We start from the raw sequence: 13,779 nt of genomic DNA, 5'->3' as shown, positions 1-13,779 counted from the left end.
CTGAGCAGTCAATTGTCACCTCACCCCTTGTCTATACATGCCCCCCTTAAGTTTTCCCTCTCAACAGGTTATAAGCCTTGAGCTCCCTACATACATACATTCACTATACACTCTAAACTCTTTATTTGCATACATTTGCACACATTTGCATCATGGTTCCCCCACATACTGATACACACTGTAAACCAGCTAATGTACCTAAATACTTTGGTCAAAACATTATAATGCTTAAGACTGAAGCAAACTACAAGATGTGGCACTACTGTATTGTTTCTAGTGTCACAGCTATGTGCTTTGAACACTTACTAAAGGATGAACTGCAGAACAAAGCTGAGAGGGAGATGGCTAAAGCTATTCATGCATGCATAGTTAATAACATTACTAATACAATATTGGCAAACTATATACACTTCAATATGTCTATCCCTCAGTTAATGAAAGTGCTTGAAGAATGCTTTAACCCTTAGACAGTACATAAAAAGGCTATCAACGAATCAGCACTGTTTATTTGTAGAGACTATGTAAAACATTTCAGACATACATTAGACAGACTTGAGGAAGCATACACAACTCTGTCTGCTAACAGTGATCCACCACACAACTCTACATACAAAGCAGCAATATTGCTTGCCACTCCTGAGCAATATACACACGTAGTAAATACAATAATACAATCTACTGATGCCCAGAACGAAGGCAAACCAGTCAATGAACATAAGAAAGTCGAACCGAAGCAACTAATCATCTCATAATAATTGCAAAGTCGACTTTAGTCAGGGCCGAGAAGCCACAGCCAATCTGATGATTATCATTTCCTATAGTAGTTCCGGCCTTACCCTGCATGGACAGTAATATCAAGGCAAAAGAAATTAGTTCGAGCTTCAATGGCGGTCACACATCGTTCTGGCTCTGGATTTCTGCAATTATCGAAAAAATTATACGCGCAGAAGGCACAAAGGTTGCTGGGTCAACAAATAAGTATATTGAAAGAATCCATCGGGATTACCACTGTACATATATACAATATATACAAGCAACATGAACGCGATACATCAGTCGTTTTCCGAGCGTAAACACAAGATCAGCAAGAAATCACAAAGTCGTCACCAAAGCAAGTACAACAGAACTACAACTGTTATACAAACAATCGTACCATCACACATCAACACCACCGAACTTCACGTCCGTCGCACTGCGCTCGTACGTGGAGGACGGTCGGCGACTACCCGTGCCAACGAGGTTGAGTTCCATTGGCATTTGTCTGCCAGGGTATGGCTCGACGGTCGTAGACGTCACATCACTTCCAACAAGTACTGTATCGTATGTCTCCTTAGGCCCAGTGCGCTGGCCATATCGTGTGGAATAGCCTGTGTAGCCGGAATTAGATATCCCACCACTACGGAGAGTCGAGCGCTGGAATGTCGTTTGTCCTGTTGGTTCGATGAGACCAAACTTGATGTCTCGGAACACTTTGCATGCCATGGAGTTTTCGATCATCACGTTCGGAATGGTGAACATTGCTCTGTATACAGGGGCCACGGACGGTGCGAGGATCATTACCATGGTAAGAATGTTTCCACCGACCGTAATACTAAAAAAAGAGAAACGGTTAGATCTCATCCACCTTTGCGCTGGAGAACGTAGAATAGACTAACAGATAGTACTGCTGTCCACTCTGCAAGATACTCTTCGAGAGGTTTGGAAGAGCGCCTCCGTTCCAGAATGCCTTGACACGTGCACCGACGTTATCATCGATAGACGCATTGTACAGGATACGTAAAGAGATCGCAATCAATACGAGCGTATCATTGACTGCAGAGATAACGATCCCAGCAGAACTGTACGGCTTGACATTACTGTTGACGCAGAACACGGTCGGACCAATGTGAGTTCCTTGTATGGCAAACGGAACAGTCATGCATCCCGCGAACACGCAGAGCCACAAGAAGCCAAACAATGCGACGACCAGTTTCTCATCGTTGAAAATCGCGCGAATACGGAAGAAGAAGAGTAGAGACGTTGAGGAGACTGCAAGTACGAAGCAGACAGCCAAAGCGACTTGAAGGGCTTGACAGTCCCCTACACTTCCGACTGCAGATAATTCGTAAATATTTCAATCTTTGGGGCAATTTGAACTAGCTTACTTTGAAACACGGTGCTCGTAACAACATAAGCAAAAGCAGTGATTCTAATAGAATAAGTAATGCATGTCAAAATTTGTGAAATTGCACAAGCCAGACTACTTGCCTCGAGAAGAAGTAAACGACAGTTGGAAGACTAATCCTGTGCTTAAATAGGAGCTTGTAGTCGGAAGGTACATTGGACAGGATATCCCAGATAAACGCCTATCTGGCTGTTAGGAGCAGTACTTGTGAAATTTGACCATACATACCCCAAGACTCGCCACATAGATATAACGCGAGACTTCCAGTTGCGACGCGATATTCGGCGGGAGGAATGCAAGAGGCGTCTCGGGATTCGGAAGAGCTGAGCAATCTACAGGGGACGCCATGACACGACGATGAAGGGTGCTGGAAGGAGTATAGGAGGTATAGGAAGGGTAATCTGGGATCTTGAGTGGGCGAGCCCGAGTGTATGTGTGTGGTCGAATATGTAATCCGTGCGCTCGGGGTATGGACAAATTACGACAGCTTGGCGGAGTATCGATTAAAAATGGCTCCCGCCTGGAGCGTGAGTTCGTCGTGTGCTGATGGCTGATGCACCTGGAACGTCGCGAAGTACATAATGGCAGCCTGCGAGAAATATGGCTCTGAAGTGAACGTCGTGAACGATTGCGCCCGGACTACCCAGGAACACTGGTCGATTCGGACAGGTCGCGTGAGACCGGCAATGCTTCCCCCTGGCCACGAATAGCACAATCACGGAACAAGGATACGATGGGTAAACATAATGTGCAATTGATAAACGGATTGATACGAAATGGATGACTGAATTGTAGACGGCTTCCTAAAGATCCCTTTTGTCTTCTGGCCGTCCTTGACCGCATTGACTATCGACTAACTAGAGCGATCGCAATCAAAGTTAGACGACAGATGCCCGTGCATGTGAATCCAGCAATCTGTTGTGTTTTATGTTCCGCAATCTTTCCGTGGCGTTCACAGGCGCTGAAGTACGGCATGCTCGCATGATTTGTCACACGTCAATTCCCACGAGCAATTTCAAATTATTGCTGGTCTAGTTCAGGGACCCCAGGAGCGACCCTGTCTTTCTTTACATTTCCCGTTTCAGGATATTCCTCATAAACAACACCTTCCATGGCATGTTACCATCACGCACATCCATCAGCTCCTATCTTCTTCTGTCATGAACGGCGCCGCATAATCGTAAGTCCAGCCCACCCAGTCCGAGGGTGATGCAGTGAAGATTGCCTCGCCAGGACAGAATGGACTAAACGTTGATGTGAAGAGAGATCAGAACGAAAACTCGACTTCTCCATGAGTCGACCCAAATGACTCTGCGTACTAAATCAATTATGCACCCATCTGTGCAAGGATAGACATCACTGGGCTTTTTCTCTGCTGCGCGCTACCTGTTTTGTTCAGCCTTGACCGCATCTGTCCGATACTGTCCTGCATCATTCTTCGTAATGTCTTCCCTTTTAAAGCGCCTTGTGTTACAGCTCCGCCGCTCCATTCAGAACATCGTCTCACTACTACGTCGAACTAAGCAAACGTCTAACGAGAAAATGGCTACCTTTGATTTTTCCCGTTACATATGGCGCCAAGATGACAAAGTCCCAGGCCTCTACAAGCGGGAGGTCGGTGGTGGCGAGCTCATTGAGGACGTCTGGAACTTTTTCAAACAGGGAGAGCAAAATCTCTTCCTCGGCGTCTATCTTCAGGTCTCGCAGCCACTTGAGTCTTCCAAGTTCATTGACCTTGCTCGCAAAGCTTGGACCTCGCTCCGTTGGGATGTTCCAACTGTCGCGTCCCAGATTCTTCATGAACCTCGCGAGGGCTCCCCCATGCCCGCTGCACTCCTTGCATACGCGTTGCCGACGGGCAGCGCAGATGTTGACGCATGGGCTAAGGAGACCGTCATTCTGAAAGAAGGCTACAAGGATCTGGATGCGCTCCGCTACGACATTGGACGAGGCATCATCCCAGACAAAGACCTCGTACCACACACCTATCTGTACGGTGTTCCATTCTCGTCGACCTCTTTCGGGTTCCTCCTGCACACTTCTCATGTTCCATTTGACGGAGCCGGCGTCAAGATTATCACAACCAAGCTCCTCGAACATCTCTCGAAATATATTACCGATCCACAATACGCTGCTGCTGAGGCCTCACGTTTCAAGTGGGGCACGGAGAACAACCATCTGCTTCCGATTGCGTCTGAGATTCTTCGAAAGCACGAGCCGGCAGAGGTCGACGCAGCTGGAAACGTCGTCAAGCCGGAAGAACCGGAAGAACCTCGAGAAGGTCCGAAATACCTGGAAACGCTGAATGAGGTTATGACGGACCTGGCAAAGGGTGGTCCAGTGAGTTTATTGACGTAACTTTGAGCGAATTATTCTAACTTTATGTTCTATTGTAGCTCGGGCATCCGTTCAAATCGCTTAAGAACCCACCGTACGATATGACAAAGGACAAACCATCCAACCGTCGCGCTGGTTACACCTTCTCAGTCGAGGACTCTAAGAAAGTCATTGAAGCTTGCCAGAAAGCTGCGGACCGATTGACGGTCAATCATTTGGGTAAGCATTTATCCTAATATATTCAATTTGCATGAACTCTAATTTGTGACGCATACACAGCTCATGGCGCTCTGTCAGTGCTGACGGTTATTGACAACCCACCTGCGCCGGGCTCGCCAAACGTTGTATTTTACTATGGACTTGTCGACTCTAGGCAGCGCTTGGCGAAAGAGTACCGCGGAGCATCAGGCTACCCAGGCTACTGTCTGGGCATGTCTTCTATCCAGGTTCCAGTAAACCTCGTCGACAAGTATTCTGGAGATGTCACCAATAACTTGAAGGCAGTCATCATGGACTTTGCGCAATTTGTCAAGAAAGAGTATAAGCGCCAGGCTGCTTTCCCGTCCCTCCTTGCAATTGAAAATCAACAAGTGGAGATGATGCTATCGGCTCCACCTCCGCCGCCCTGGTGCGGTCCGTGGTTCGGAGGTGACGGTCGCGGAGCAATCTACTTAAGCCCGAAGTACCCTCAGGGTAGCAATAATACAGTCATCGAGGTCACCGACTTCTTCGTTGGTCTCAACAAAACCGACCCTGGACCGTGAGTGCCTTAATCGCGTAAAAATCGATACTTAAATTGTTAATCTGAGATTTTTCTGTCAAAATCTAGATTCTTCCGCGCTACCGAGTGGAATGGCCGAATCATGCTTAGCGCTGATTACAATGAAAAGGCCGTCGAGCCCGAGGTGGTTGAAGGATGGATGAAGAAGTGGGCTGAGTTGATGCTTGCCGTTTGTTGAACGGCGTGGCCGTCACTGTGATTTTTGGCTTTTATTATATAATGTTTCTTCTACACAATTGTACTTCGTAGATGCTGTCCCGTAGCTGTTGTTTTGTCTGTACGTTGAAGTTCGTGAAATCAGTTTGCAATTGATTTTGTCTATGAATGATCTAACTAGGAGCGCGGTGATCGGCAAACGCAGACCCTCAACTATTCAAATCAGGTTCTTTCACGCTCTCGGTGATTCAGGGGTATATAAAGCCGTCTCCTGCCCACGCCGTACATCAGTCAAGCGACGACCACCCATGAGCTTCACTCGGGAGACGGTCAAGATTCCAAGCGTCGATCGGGGCGTAAACCTCGATGTCTGGCTCTACAAGCCGGCTCGTCCCGCGCCTTTTCCTGTTATAGTAGCTGGACCAGGGTACGTCCAGTTTTACCGGAAAAAATGACATGCTGAAATGACAGACGAACCTCCTTCTCTATCATACACCCTCATCTAGCTTGACGGTTGTCAAAGCAGCAGGCTTCCAGCCTTTTGGTGAACGCTGGGCAGAAGCTGGCTATGCGTCTCTCATCCTGGACTTTCGGTTCTTTGGTGACTCAGATGGCGAACCGAGGAATTTGGCTGTCATAAAGAAGCAGGTTGAGGATTATCGATCCGTTCTTCAATGGGCGAGGCAGCATCCAGAGTTATTCAATCTTGACAAGATCGTGGTGATGGGAAGTGCGTCGAGTGGGCTCGTTATGGCGACTTTGGCGATTGAGGAGCCTGGGTTGGCAGGTGCTATGGGACATTGTCCATTGATGGATGGTGCGTGTCTTTTCGGTCACGAAAACTAACAAGAAATGGAAATTGAAGTATCCCCGTAGGATATGCAACGCTGATGGCTGGAGAACCAAAACCAAGGTTACTGTTCTGGGCTGCCGTCGACTGGATACGTTCAAAAATCGGTCTATCACCACTCTTCATTAAGTGTGCAGGAAATCCGGGAGAGCTTGCTTTACTTGACACTCCTAGTGTAGCTCCAGGTCAGGATCTTCTTTTTTATATTCTTCTGGTAACGTTGGCTCATGAGATGATCTTCCCAGGATTCGAATTCATGTTTGCGCAGAGTGGCAAACCTTTCGCAGAATATCCAAATACGATCGCACCTCGATTCTCTTTCGACCTGCTTTCAAGCAGACCAGGTGCAAAATTGAAAGACGCAAAATGCCCTGTTCTTGTTGTGGCTAGTAAGGAAGATGATATGATCCCTTTGGCTGTTACGAGAAAACTTGTGGAGCAAGCAGACGGAAGTGAGTCTTGACTGTTTTTTCTGTTTCATACTTTTGTGTGGTGCTAACGATGAATTAATTACAGAAGTTAGGCTGGTTGAAGCACCCGGAACCCACTTCGATATTCTCCACGGAGGAAAAGTTCGTAAATGTCGCGTTTTGTACTTCTACTGTTGCTAATTTTTTTGTCTCAGGGCTTCGACGTGAACATCAATGCTCAGCTTGCATTTCTGCAAAGCTTGCTCTGATTATCTCTGCTATGAACAAGTTATGCCAAAGTCTGGCTAGTATTTGCAACTCGGTCTCACACCGACGTTGCCAGTTTTGCTTCATCGTAGGTATCACACGGTTAAGCTGTGTTCTTTTATTGGATCCATGCTCTTTTTTTCCCTTCTTTGTTGTATCCGTGATCTCTCGTTCTCTTTCTTCTTTCGCGGGATACTACGCCTTCGTATTGTATGTAAACTATGAGACGTCTAGTATAAATGCAGCTTTTTCTACATCGCTTAGCTATGAGTGTTCTTGGGACATGCCCGGGCGACATGATATGAGAAATTTCTGCAGAGTAAATTACAAAGAAGATGATGGCATGCATGCAAGTCACATTTGGAAGCCTTGGACACTCGCCAGAAGGGAAGCATAAGTGGCATTAGAAAGGCAGAAAGTTCAGGATCGTTAGGTTCAATCATCTTTTGGAGATTGAATGTGCACATCAGTTCATAACAATGAGTCTAACTCTTGCATGTGGTGATCGGGTTAACGATTCCGGAACTGTCTAGAAATCATCCGCTTACTCCTACCGGTGCTCACGCCGAGCATACACCGCTCACTTGAGATACTGTCTCGCCGAAGAGACAATTTTTCACAAGAAGAGGTCTTGACTGAGTCTCTTGACTGAACCGACTTCTTATGTAATTACACATTAGCCGACGTGATCGCATTTTTTCCGCATTAAAGGCCAAAGACTTCTTTCGTCCACGATTAATTACAGGAACGTGTGGCTTCGTGCTCAACTGCCCGCCATCGGCATCTGTTCTCCAGTGCCAGAAGCCACACAGCCTCAAGGTAGAGCCATCAACCTCCATTATCTTGTTGCGGAAAGGTGGCTATATTTGGTGCCGTGTCTCGCTTCTCCTGCGAGAAGTCTGAACAGGCGAGGAACTCAGCAAGCTCGTCGGATTCTCAATGTAGATCCGTAGATTCTGTGCCCATTATGGCCTGTTCCTCTGCAAAAGCAGTTTTCTCGCACATCAGACGTTAGCAGAACGCCCTGGGGGTTCTTTTTGTTGGCGGCGATTAGCGAACTTTGTGAAATTTCACCTTGCGAAGACTGCAATGCCTAGTAAAGCCAATTGTGACAAAGATAAGCTGTACTGATACTTGGGGTCCTTTGCTCGTTGTTCTAGCATGCTGCTGATACGGCGTCCTCGGAGCACTGAATCCAGGCGCCTGTCATCTATCGATAGCCATCTTTGGAACATGATGTCCGGTATGCAAGCTAGACCCGACCTCGCAAAAAATAACATACGCCCTAACTGCGCAGTCAAAGGCCCGGTGCGCGTGTCTCTCTACATCCGCCATCCCAGTCCTGCAACACCATGTCCTCGATCGAGCTTGCGCCAAAGCAGAAGGCCGAGTCTGACGCCGCCTCGGGACCTCCGTCGGTCACGGTGACTCCAGCTCCTCCAGCATTCTCTAAGGCAGTCAAGAATACCCTCCTTTTCATATTCTGTTCTGCGCAGTTCCTTGATGCATTCAACAATTCGGCTTTCTTCGCAGCAATTCCGCCACTTGCTCAAGACTTGAACATCTCCAACAGTTCCTCAGTGTGGATTATTAGTGCTTACCAGCTCACGTACGCTGCACTTCTACTTAGTGTAAGTCCCGTTCCAACATTTTAAGGAATTTCCGGAGCTAAGTCACGTATTTTGCATCAGAGCGGTCGTCTGAGCGACTTATACAACGCAAGTACGCGTTGCTTAGTTCTAGTGCGAATTCCAGTGCTAACTACTTGGCGCAGAATGGATCTTCGTGTCTGGAATGCTCCTTATGGCTTTTACTGCCCTGGGTGCAGGATTTGTTCGCACACAAGTTCCGCTTCTAGTCCTTCGTGCTTTCATGGGAGTTGGTAATGAAAAGTAATTATTGTTAATCAGAAAATAGTCTCTGATTTAATGTTTTAGGTGCTGCGCTGAATATTCCTTCGGCGATGAGTCTTATTGTTCGCCTCTTCCCCGAACCTGCGGAACAGTCTTCAGCTTTTGCAGCGTTCTCTGGTGCATCCGGATTCGGAAATGGTGAGATTTGGTTTAATATCACAACACCTGTATTGCGGAGGACTCACTCTTGCTCCATTTTATCTCATAGTCCTTGGGTTGATTATCGGTGCTCTACTCGTGAACTACGCGAGCTGGCCTTGGGTCCTTTACTTCTGCACAATCCTCTGCTTCGTATTAGCAGTTGCAACATTGCTCCTTTTGCGAAACAAGGACTTGGGTGACGGTAAAAGCAAGCAGGGCTACTCGATTAGCGAACAATTTAAGCGACTTGACCCAGTTGGGATTACTTCCTTGACCAGTAAGACTAAATTCTTGTGACACAGAATCTAAATAAATACCGTACTTTTCGTAGTTGCCCTCATTCTGTTCATTTTCGCTGTTACCCAAGGGTCAATAGATGGTTGGGGAAATGCGAAAGTTATTACTCCGCTGGTAGTCTCGGTTGTCCTAGCCGCATTTTTCGGATTCTGGGAGTCAAAGATTCCCGAGAAGTTTGCTTCCGTGTAAGTCCATTTTTAACATGTCCATGTTCGACGCTTTTAATGATTTTAATTGACACAGGCCACCATCGATCTGGAAGTACCCAAACTTCCCTATTCTCGTCCTTTTGGGCTTGCAGCCTTTCATGTGGTGGGCATCTGTCCAACTCCTCTTCTCATGGCTCTTCCAAGAAGTGTACAGATGGTCTACCATTATCACGGCAGTACACTTGTAAGTTTTTCACTCTTCGCTTTAGGATTTATCTTATTTTTTCCGCAGCTTGCCCGTGGGTCTCGTTACATTCCCTATCATGGGTATTGCGCAGAGGTTGCAACAGCGGCTACCTCTGAAATGGGTTATCTTGATCGGCCAGTTCTTAGCACTCGTCGGTACAATTCTTCTTCCATTCGCAAACTCAAAGTCGCGTTACTGGCCTCTCGTGTTCCCCGGATTCTTGATTGGTTCTGGTGGAGAGCTTATTGTCTTCACGACAACCAAGTTAGTTGTTTTATTCCTTCCATCTCGACTTATTACTGACGGGAGGTGTTGTCGCATAGCATCGCACTTTTCGTTGTCACACCGCCCGAAGTTTCAGGAATAGTCGGCGCGATCTTCAACTGCTCACTCCAACTCGGCTCAGCGGCCGGTGCTGCGATAATCACTTCCATCCAGACTAGCGTTCAACAAACCCACGGAGGCCCGAACAGCTACAGTGGACGTGCTGCAGGATTTTGGTTCCTGTTTGCTTGGAATGTGCTCATGTTTATTGGTGTTATCTTCCTTATGCGCTACACAGTGGCACCTGTGAATGTCAACAAGAAGGAAGAGGTGGAAGCGGAGGGTCATTTGGCACCAACGACATCGCTTCGACATGATTGAACTCTTTGCACCCTTTCTCGCTTTACTTTCATTCCTTCTTTTCCTCTCGGAATTAGCCATACCTGATGAACGTATTTATTCTTTCTTTCTTACGCCCCTTCGGACATACGTTCCTTGTCTAGGTCGACCATCATGAGCAGTTATGGTCCTAACTGCTGCGGTAATGCTGTACTCGTTATCATGTCTATTTATACCGTGCAATGCATAGTAGATTTATTCTATCATTTCATATTGTTCTCGATTGAGACCGCTGAGCTGGGGCAAGTTACGACTGATTAGTAGAATATAGCCTTGAACTGCTTCGTGTTCTCAGATCGTTGGATATGTGCTTTTCTATGCGACTTCGTGTCATGTATCAGTGATACATGTGAGATCTATGAGCGGTCGAGTCGTACAATCACGGAAACTGGGCTTCCTTACCTTTGTTTCATACATAATTTACAACAAAAACGGTCTTAGACTCAGTAGTGGCTTCTTGGTACGCATACAGTTAAACTTACTCCCATCCAATGGAATTTAAGTTATTTGAAATTAGTGAAATCGGGTGCAATTTGATATTCTTCTCTTTGATATTTGAACGGCACAGATAGGGAAAACGTGAAGTTGTCTGGAAATAGTGGGCATGCCTTGTGAAATGCTCGACAAAGGACTTCCGCGGGAAATGTACAGTGAGAACAAGCGACAGGTCTAGTTAATTTCAAAGATGGATTTCCATTGATAGATTCGCCTACATGTGTGTAGACCTTCAGCTGTTTACCAGACAAGCTCCGCGGAGATCCAAGTCACGAATGGACGTTACTTCCATGTGATCATTATGATCAAAGCCTGTCTTATTTCTACGCAGTAGACGAGCAATTTGTTGACTCAGAGCAGCCTGTCAATGCTCTGCCTTCGTGTAGCATAGCACAGATCAAGACACGAAGTAATGTATATCTGAGAAGATGATTCGCTGAAGGGTGATACTTTCGAGACCCTATCTGTCAGCGATGGACGTTCAGATTTGCATTGGTACTCAGGAAATTGTCAAAGACCGATTGTACGTGGAAAGAGCGGAAGAAGGTCTTGTCCGTGATCTAGGGTATCCCCAAAATTTCATTTTGCGGCCAAGAAGAGTATGACGATCTTGACATGGCCTTTCAGAAGAGTACAGACGGCCAGGGAGGTCCTGACAGACGTATGAAAGAGTTGGACTGACAAGTTGTGCGAGAAATCACAAGGAGTCGTGTGCCTTCAAGTAAATTTATGTTAACTCACTGACTGGATTGGAAGTTAGGACGTTGGTACGACGCGGATTACGTAATATTCAAAGAATCGAATGCGTCGCTTATCTAATCCGATCTGTGCCTCGTCTCGTATGTGTCTGTCTGTCTGAGACTCTCAGAGAGACTTGCTGGGATATATCTACAATGCATTCCTATGTTGGCTTGGCTTGGCTTTCTCCTTTTAAAGTTCAAATTGCGTCGTGCAAGTTTTTCCCAACTTGCAATTGATGTAACTTGTGAACTCAGAGATTGCTGAGTACTAGTCTCTACTGGAAGTTCAAACGGTTCAAGGCGACTCACATGCGCAGTGTGTTATCCGAAAGAAAAGGTGCGCGCATACAGTTGAAAAGCCTTCTGTATATCCATGTTACAGTTTTGTTCACGACAGGCCGCGTTCTCCATAATATAAGAACTACAAGCGTGCGTCGCTATTCTGTACAACACTTGTCGTCGATTCGAAGTGACTTTATGTTCAGTTGCCTGTGAGCCGAATCTTGATCATCTGCTTTCGGTACCACCATGGTGGTGGAGGCCCATTCATGTTATAATCAGTCGCCTACAAATTATTGTTTCTGCGGAAATCTGCGGATATACATTCCTTGAGCACAATTTTCCTGTCCACAAGTTCAATGCACTCAGCGTTGGTCTATCACTTCTATGACACAAGACTATTCATTCACTCGTATATTGAATCATTTCGACATCAGATATGATAGCTGGATAATTTCTCAACGAACATTCCTTCTGTTGTTTAATCTACGATTGGGTCTGTTTCCCTGAGACTCGTCAATGCGATATCGATGGAGGCACAATCGTGAGCTACGATCTAACTTTTACGGGATAACGAGCAAATTATTTGTCATCAACCTAAACAAGGTGCGTAAACGAGCCTTCGTTGGTTCTTTCCCTTCCATACACGCTACAATGCAGTCTGAAGGTACACAGGAGGCTGTAGGAGTTTCGCCCGAAGAACAGCGACCACGCAAAATGATTACGGATTTGAACAGTGAGCAAGTATTGTTATTTTTTTTAGGACGGACCCTAATTATGCACGAATATTCACGGCCAGGCTTTCTCTATGGGCCCGCAGACAGCGACGACGATGCGGAAGATTTGTATTTCTCCGAGGACGTCTTGCGGGAATTCGCCAAGACACCTATCTTTGCTAAGATCGATGCAGCGTAAGTACAGCAGCGCATATAGTTAAGTATGGAGAGGTCTTGACGTATTTAACAGCGAAGAACGTTCGACTGATGAACTGAAACGCGAGCTTGGGCTCCTTCCTGACTGTACCAAAGGGGAAAAGAGCGTTAATGAGAAGCACATGAGCAAGAAGCGCAAGCTGAATGGTGCTGCTTCTTCTTCCAGAGTGGCCACTACCGATGCTTCGCATTCCAGCCACGACCACCACGCAGAGGATGCACAATTTACGCCCCGGAACATGGAGATGAACCGGTCGGTAAACGACGAGAATTAAACGAAGAAATTGACCAGGAGTACTAGCGTTCCAGAAGGTGGATTGTTACCATATTTTAGCAGTTTTCACTATATCCCTCGAACAGAGACAAGGGATAAATCAACTCGCTAGCGAGCTTAGAAGGGTATTTATAATGAAGTACGATTTACGGATGTAGATATTCAGACGTGAACTTGAATTATGTGTCGTTGGACTTGAAGACTCTTTGCGTCACCCTGCGCGTTGTGCCACGTTCCTTATTACATAACGGGAAAAGTCGACAATAATCTGTCTCTTGTTCTCCACCACGTCGGAATGGTTAGTCTTGGATACGCATATACAGATAATGGACTTTTCTTTCCTTTGTGTTAGATCCGGCCATCTAACGACGGATAGCGGAATTTGACACGAACGACGACACGCGTCTAGACATTTTCAACGGGCTCGCGACTGATCACCTGCAGGTTTCATTTAGGTGACGTGTCCTCTACATTATTAAACATAGCCACGTCTCAGACGTTGCGGAGAATGTGAGGGTTGACCAGCGAATACAGGAGAATATTTAGGAGTGCCAGAGTTGGCACACTCTTGTGCGGTTGCGTACGCTGGTTGTAAGGGTTAAGTAATTTTCATTTCGTTGCTGCCTTTGGTTGGGCAGACAGCCCAAGTCTTAAACATGCGGAGGCAATAATGACTTCTTGTAC

General features: G+C 46.4%; 5 protein-coding genes across 5 annotated transcripts; 4 read left to right on the top strand and 1 right to left on the bottom strand.

Moving 5' to 3' along the window:
• Nucleotides 1–961: 961 nt before the first annotated feature.
• Nucleotides 962–2,586, bottom strand: FOMMEDRAFT_112698 (uncharacterized protein). Its single transcript, XM_007269935.1, has 5 exons — nucleotides 2,393–2,586; nucleotides 2,248–2,345; nucleotides 2,145–2,188; nucleotides 1,656–2,091; nucleotides 962–1,591 (listed from the first exon to the last, which is right to left on the bottom strand). Exons 1-5 carry the CDS (start codon nucleotides 2,510–2,512, stop codon nucleotides 1,156–1,158), a joined length of 1,134 nt encoding a protein of 377 aa, XP_007269997.1. The 5' UTR covers nucleotides 2,513–2,586; the 3' UTR covers nucleotides 962–1,155.
• A 1,120-nt stretch (nucleotides 2,587–3,706) lies between these two features.
• Nucleotides 3,707–5,460, top strand: FOMMEDRAFT_93379 (uncharacterized protein; the record flags this gene model as incomplete). The annotated part of the gene is made up of 4 exons (XM_007269879.1): nucleotides 3,707–4,474; nucleotides 4,588–4,720; nucleotides 4,781–5,261; nucleotides 5,331–5,460. 4 exons carry the CDS (start codon nucleotides 3,707–3,709, stop codon nucleotides 5,458–5,460), a joined length of 1,512 nt encoding a protein of 503 aa, XP_007269941.1.
• A 229-nt stretch (nucleotides 5,461–5,689) lies between these two features.
• On the top strand, nucleotides 5,690–7,225 carry FOMMEDRAFT_142639 (alpha/beta-hydrolase). The gene is made up of 6 exons (XM_007269934.1): nucleotides 5,690–5,865; nucleotides 5,945–6,255; nucleotides 6,315–6,473; nucleotides 6,534–6,740; nucleotides 6,805–6,860; nucleotides 6,914–7,225. The coding sequence occupies exons 1-6, from the start codon at nucleotides 5,747–5,749 to the stop codon at nucleotides 6,965–6,967; spliced, it is 906 nt and encodes a 301-aa protein (XP_007269996.1). The 5' UTR covers nucleotides 5,690–5,746; the 3' UTR covers nucleotides 6,968–7,225.
• Nucleotides 7,226–8,261: 1,036 nt separating this feature from the next.
• FOMMEDRAFT_112696 (MFS general substrate transporter) lies at nucleotides 8,262–10,547 on the top strand. Its single transcript, XM_007269933.1, has 9 exons — nucleotides 8,262–8,596; nucleotides 8,657–8,687; nucleotides 8,740–8,847; nucleotides 8,903–9,016; nucleotides 9,087–9,296; nucleotides 9,351–9,501; nucleotides 9,560–9,709; nucleotides 9,758–9,976; nucleotides 10,036–10,547. Exons 1-9 carry the CDS (start codon nucleotides 8,318–8,320, stop codon nucleotides 10,355–10,357), a joined length of 1,584 nt encoding a protein of 527 aa, XP_007269995.1. The 5' UTR covers nucleotides 8,262–8,317; the 3' UTR covers nucleotides 10,358–10,547.
• A 2,025-nt stretch (nucleotides 10,548–12,572) lies between these two features.
• Nucleotides 12,573–13,239, top strand: FOMMEDRAFT_22760 (uncharacterized protein). The gene is made up of 3 exons (XM_007269751.1): nucleotides 12,573–12,625; nucleotides 12,689–12,800; nucleotides 12,856–13,239. The coding sequence occupies exons 1-3, from the start codon at nucleotides 12,607–12,609 to the stop codon at nucleotides 13,094–13,096; spliced, it is 372 nt and encodes a 123-aa protein (XP_007269813.1). The 5' UTR covers nucleotides 12,573–12,606; the 3' UTR covers nucleotides 13,097–13,239.
• Nucleotides 13,240–13,779: the final 540 nt, after the last annotated feature.

This window comes from Fomitiporia mediterranea, assembly GCF_000271605.1.
Source record: "Fomitiporia mediterranea MF3/22 unplaced genomic scaffold FOMMEscaffold_11, whole genome shotgun sequence".
NCBI classification, from domain to species: domain Eukaryota; kingdom Fungi; phylum Basidiomycota; class Agaricomycetes; order Hymenochaetales; family Hymenochaetaceae; genus Fomitiporia; species Fomitiporia mediterranea.
This window is presented reverse-complemented; position numbering and strand designations above follow the sequence as displayed.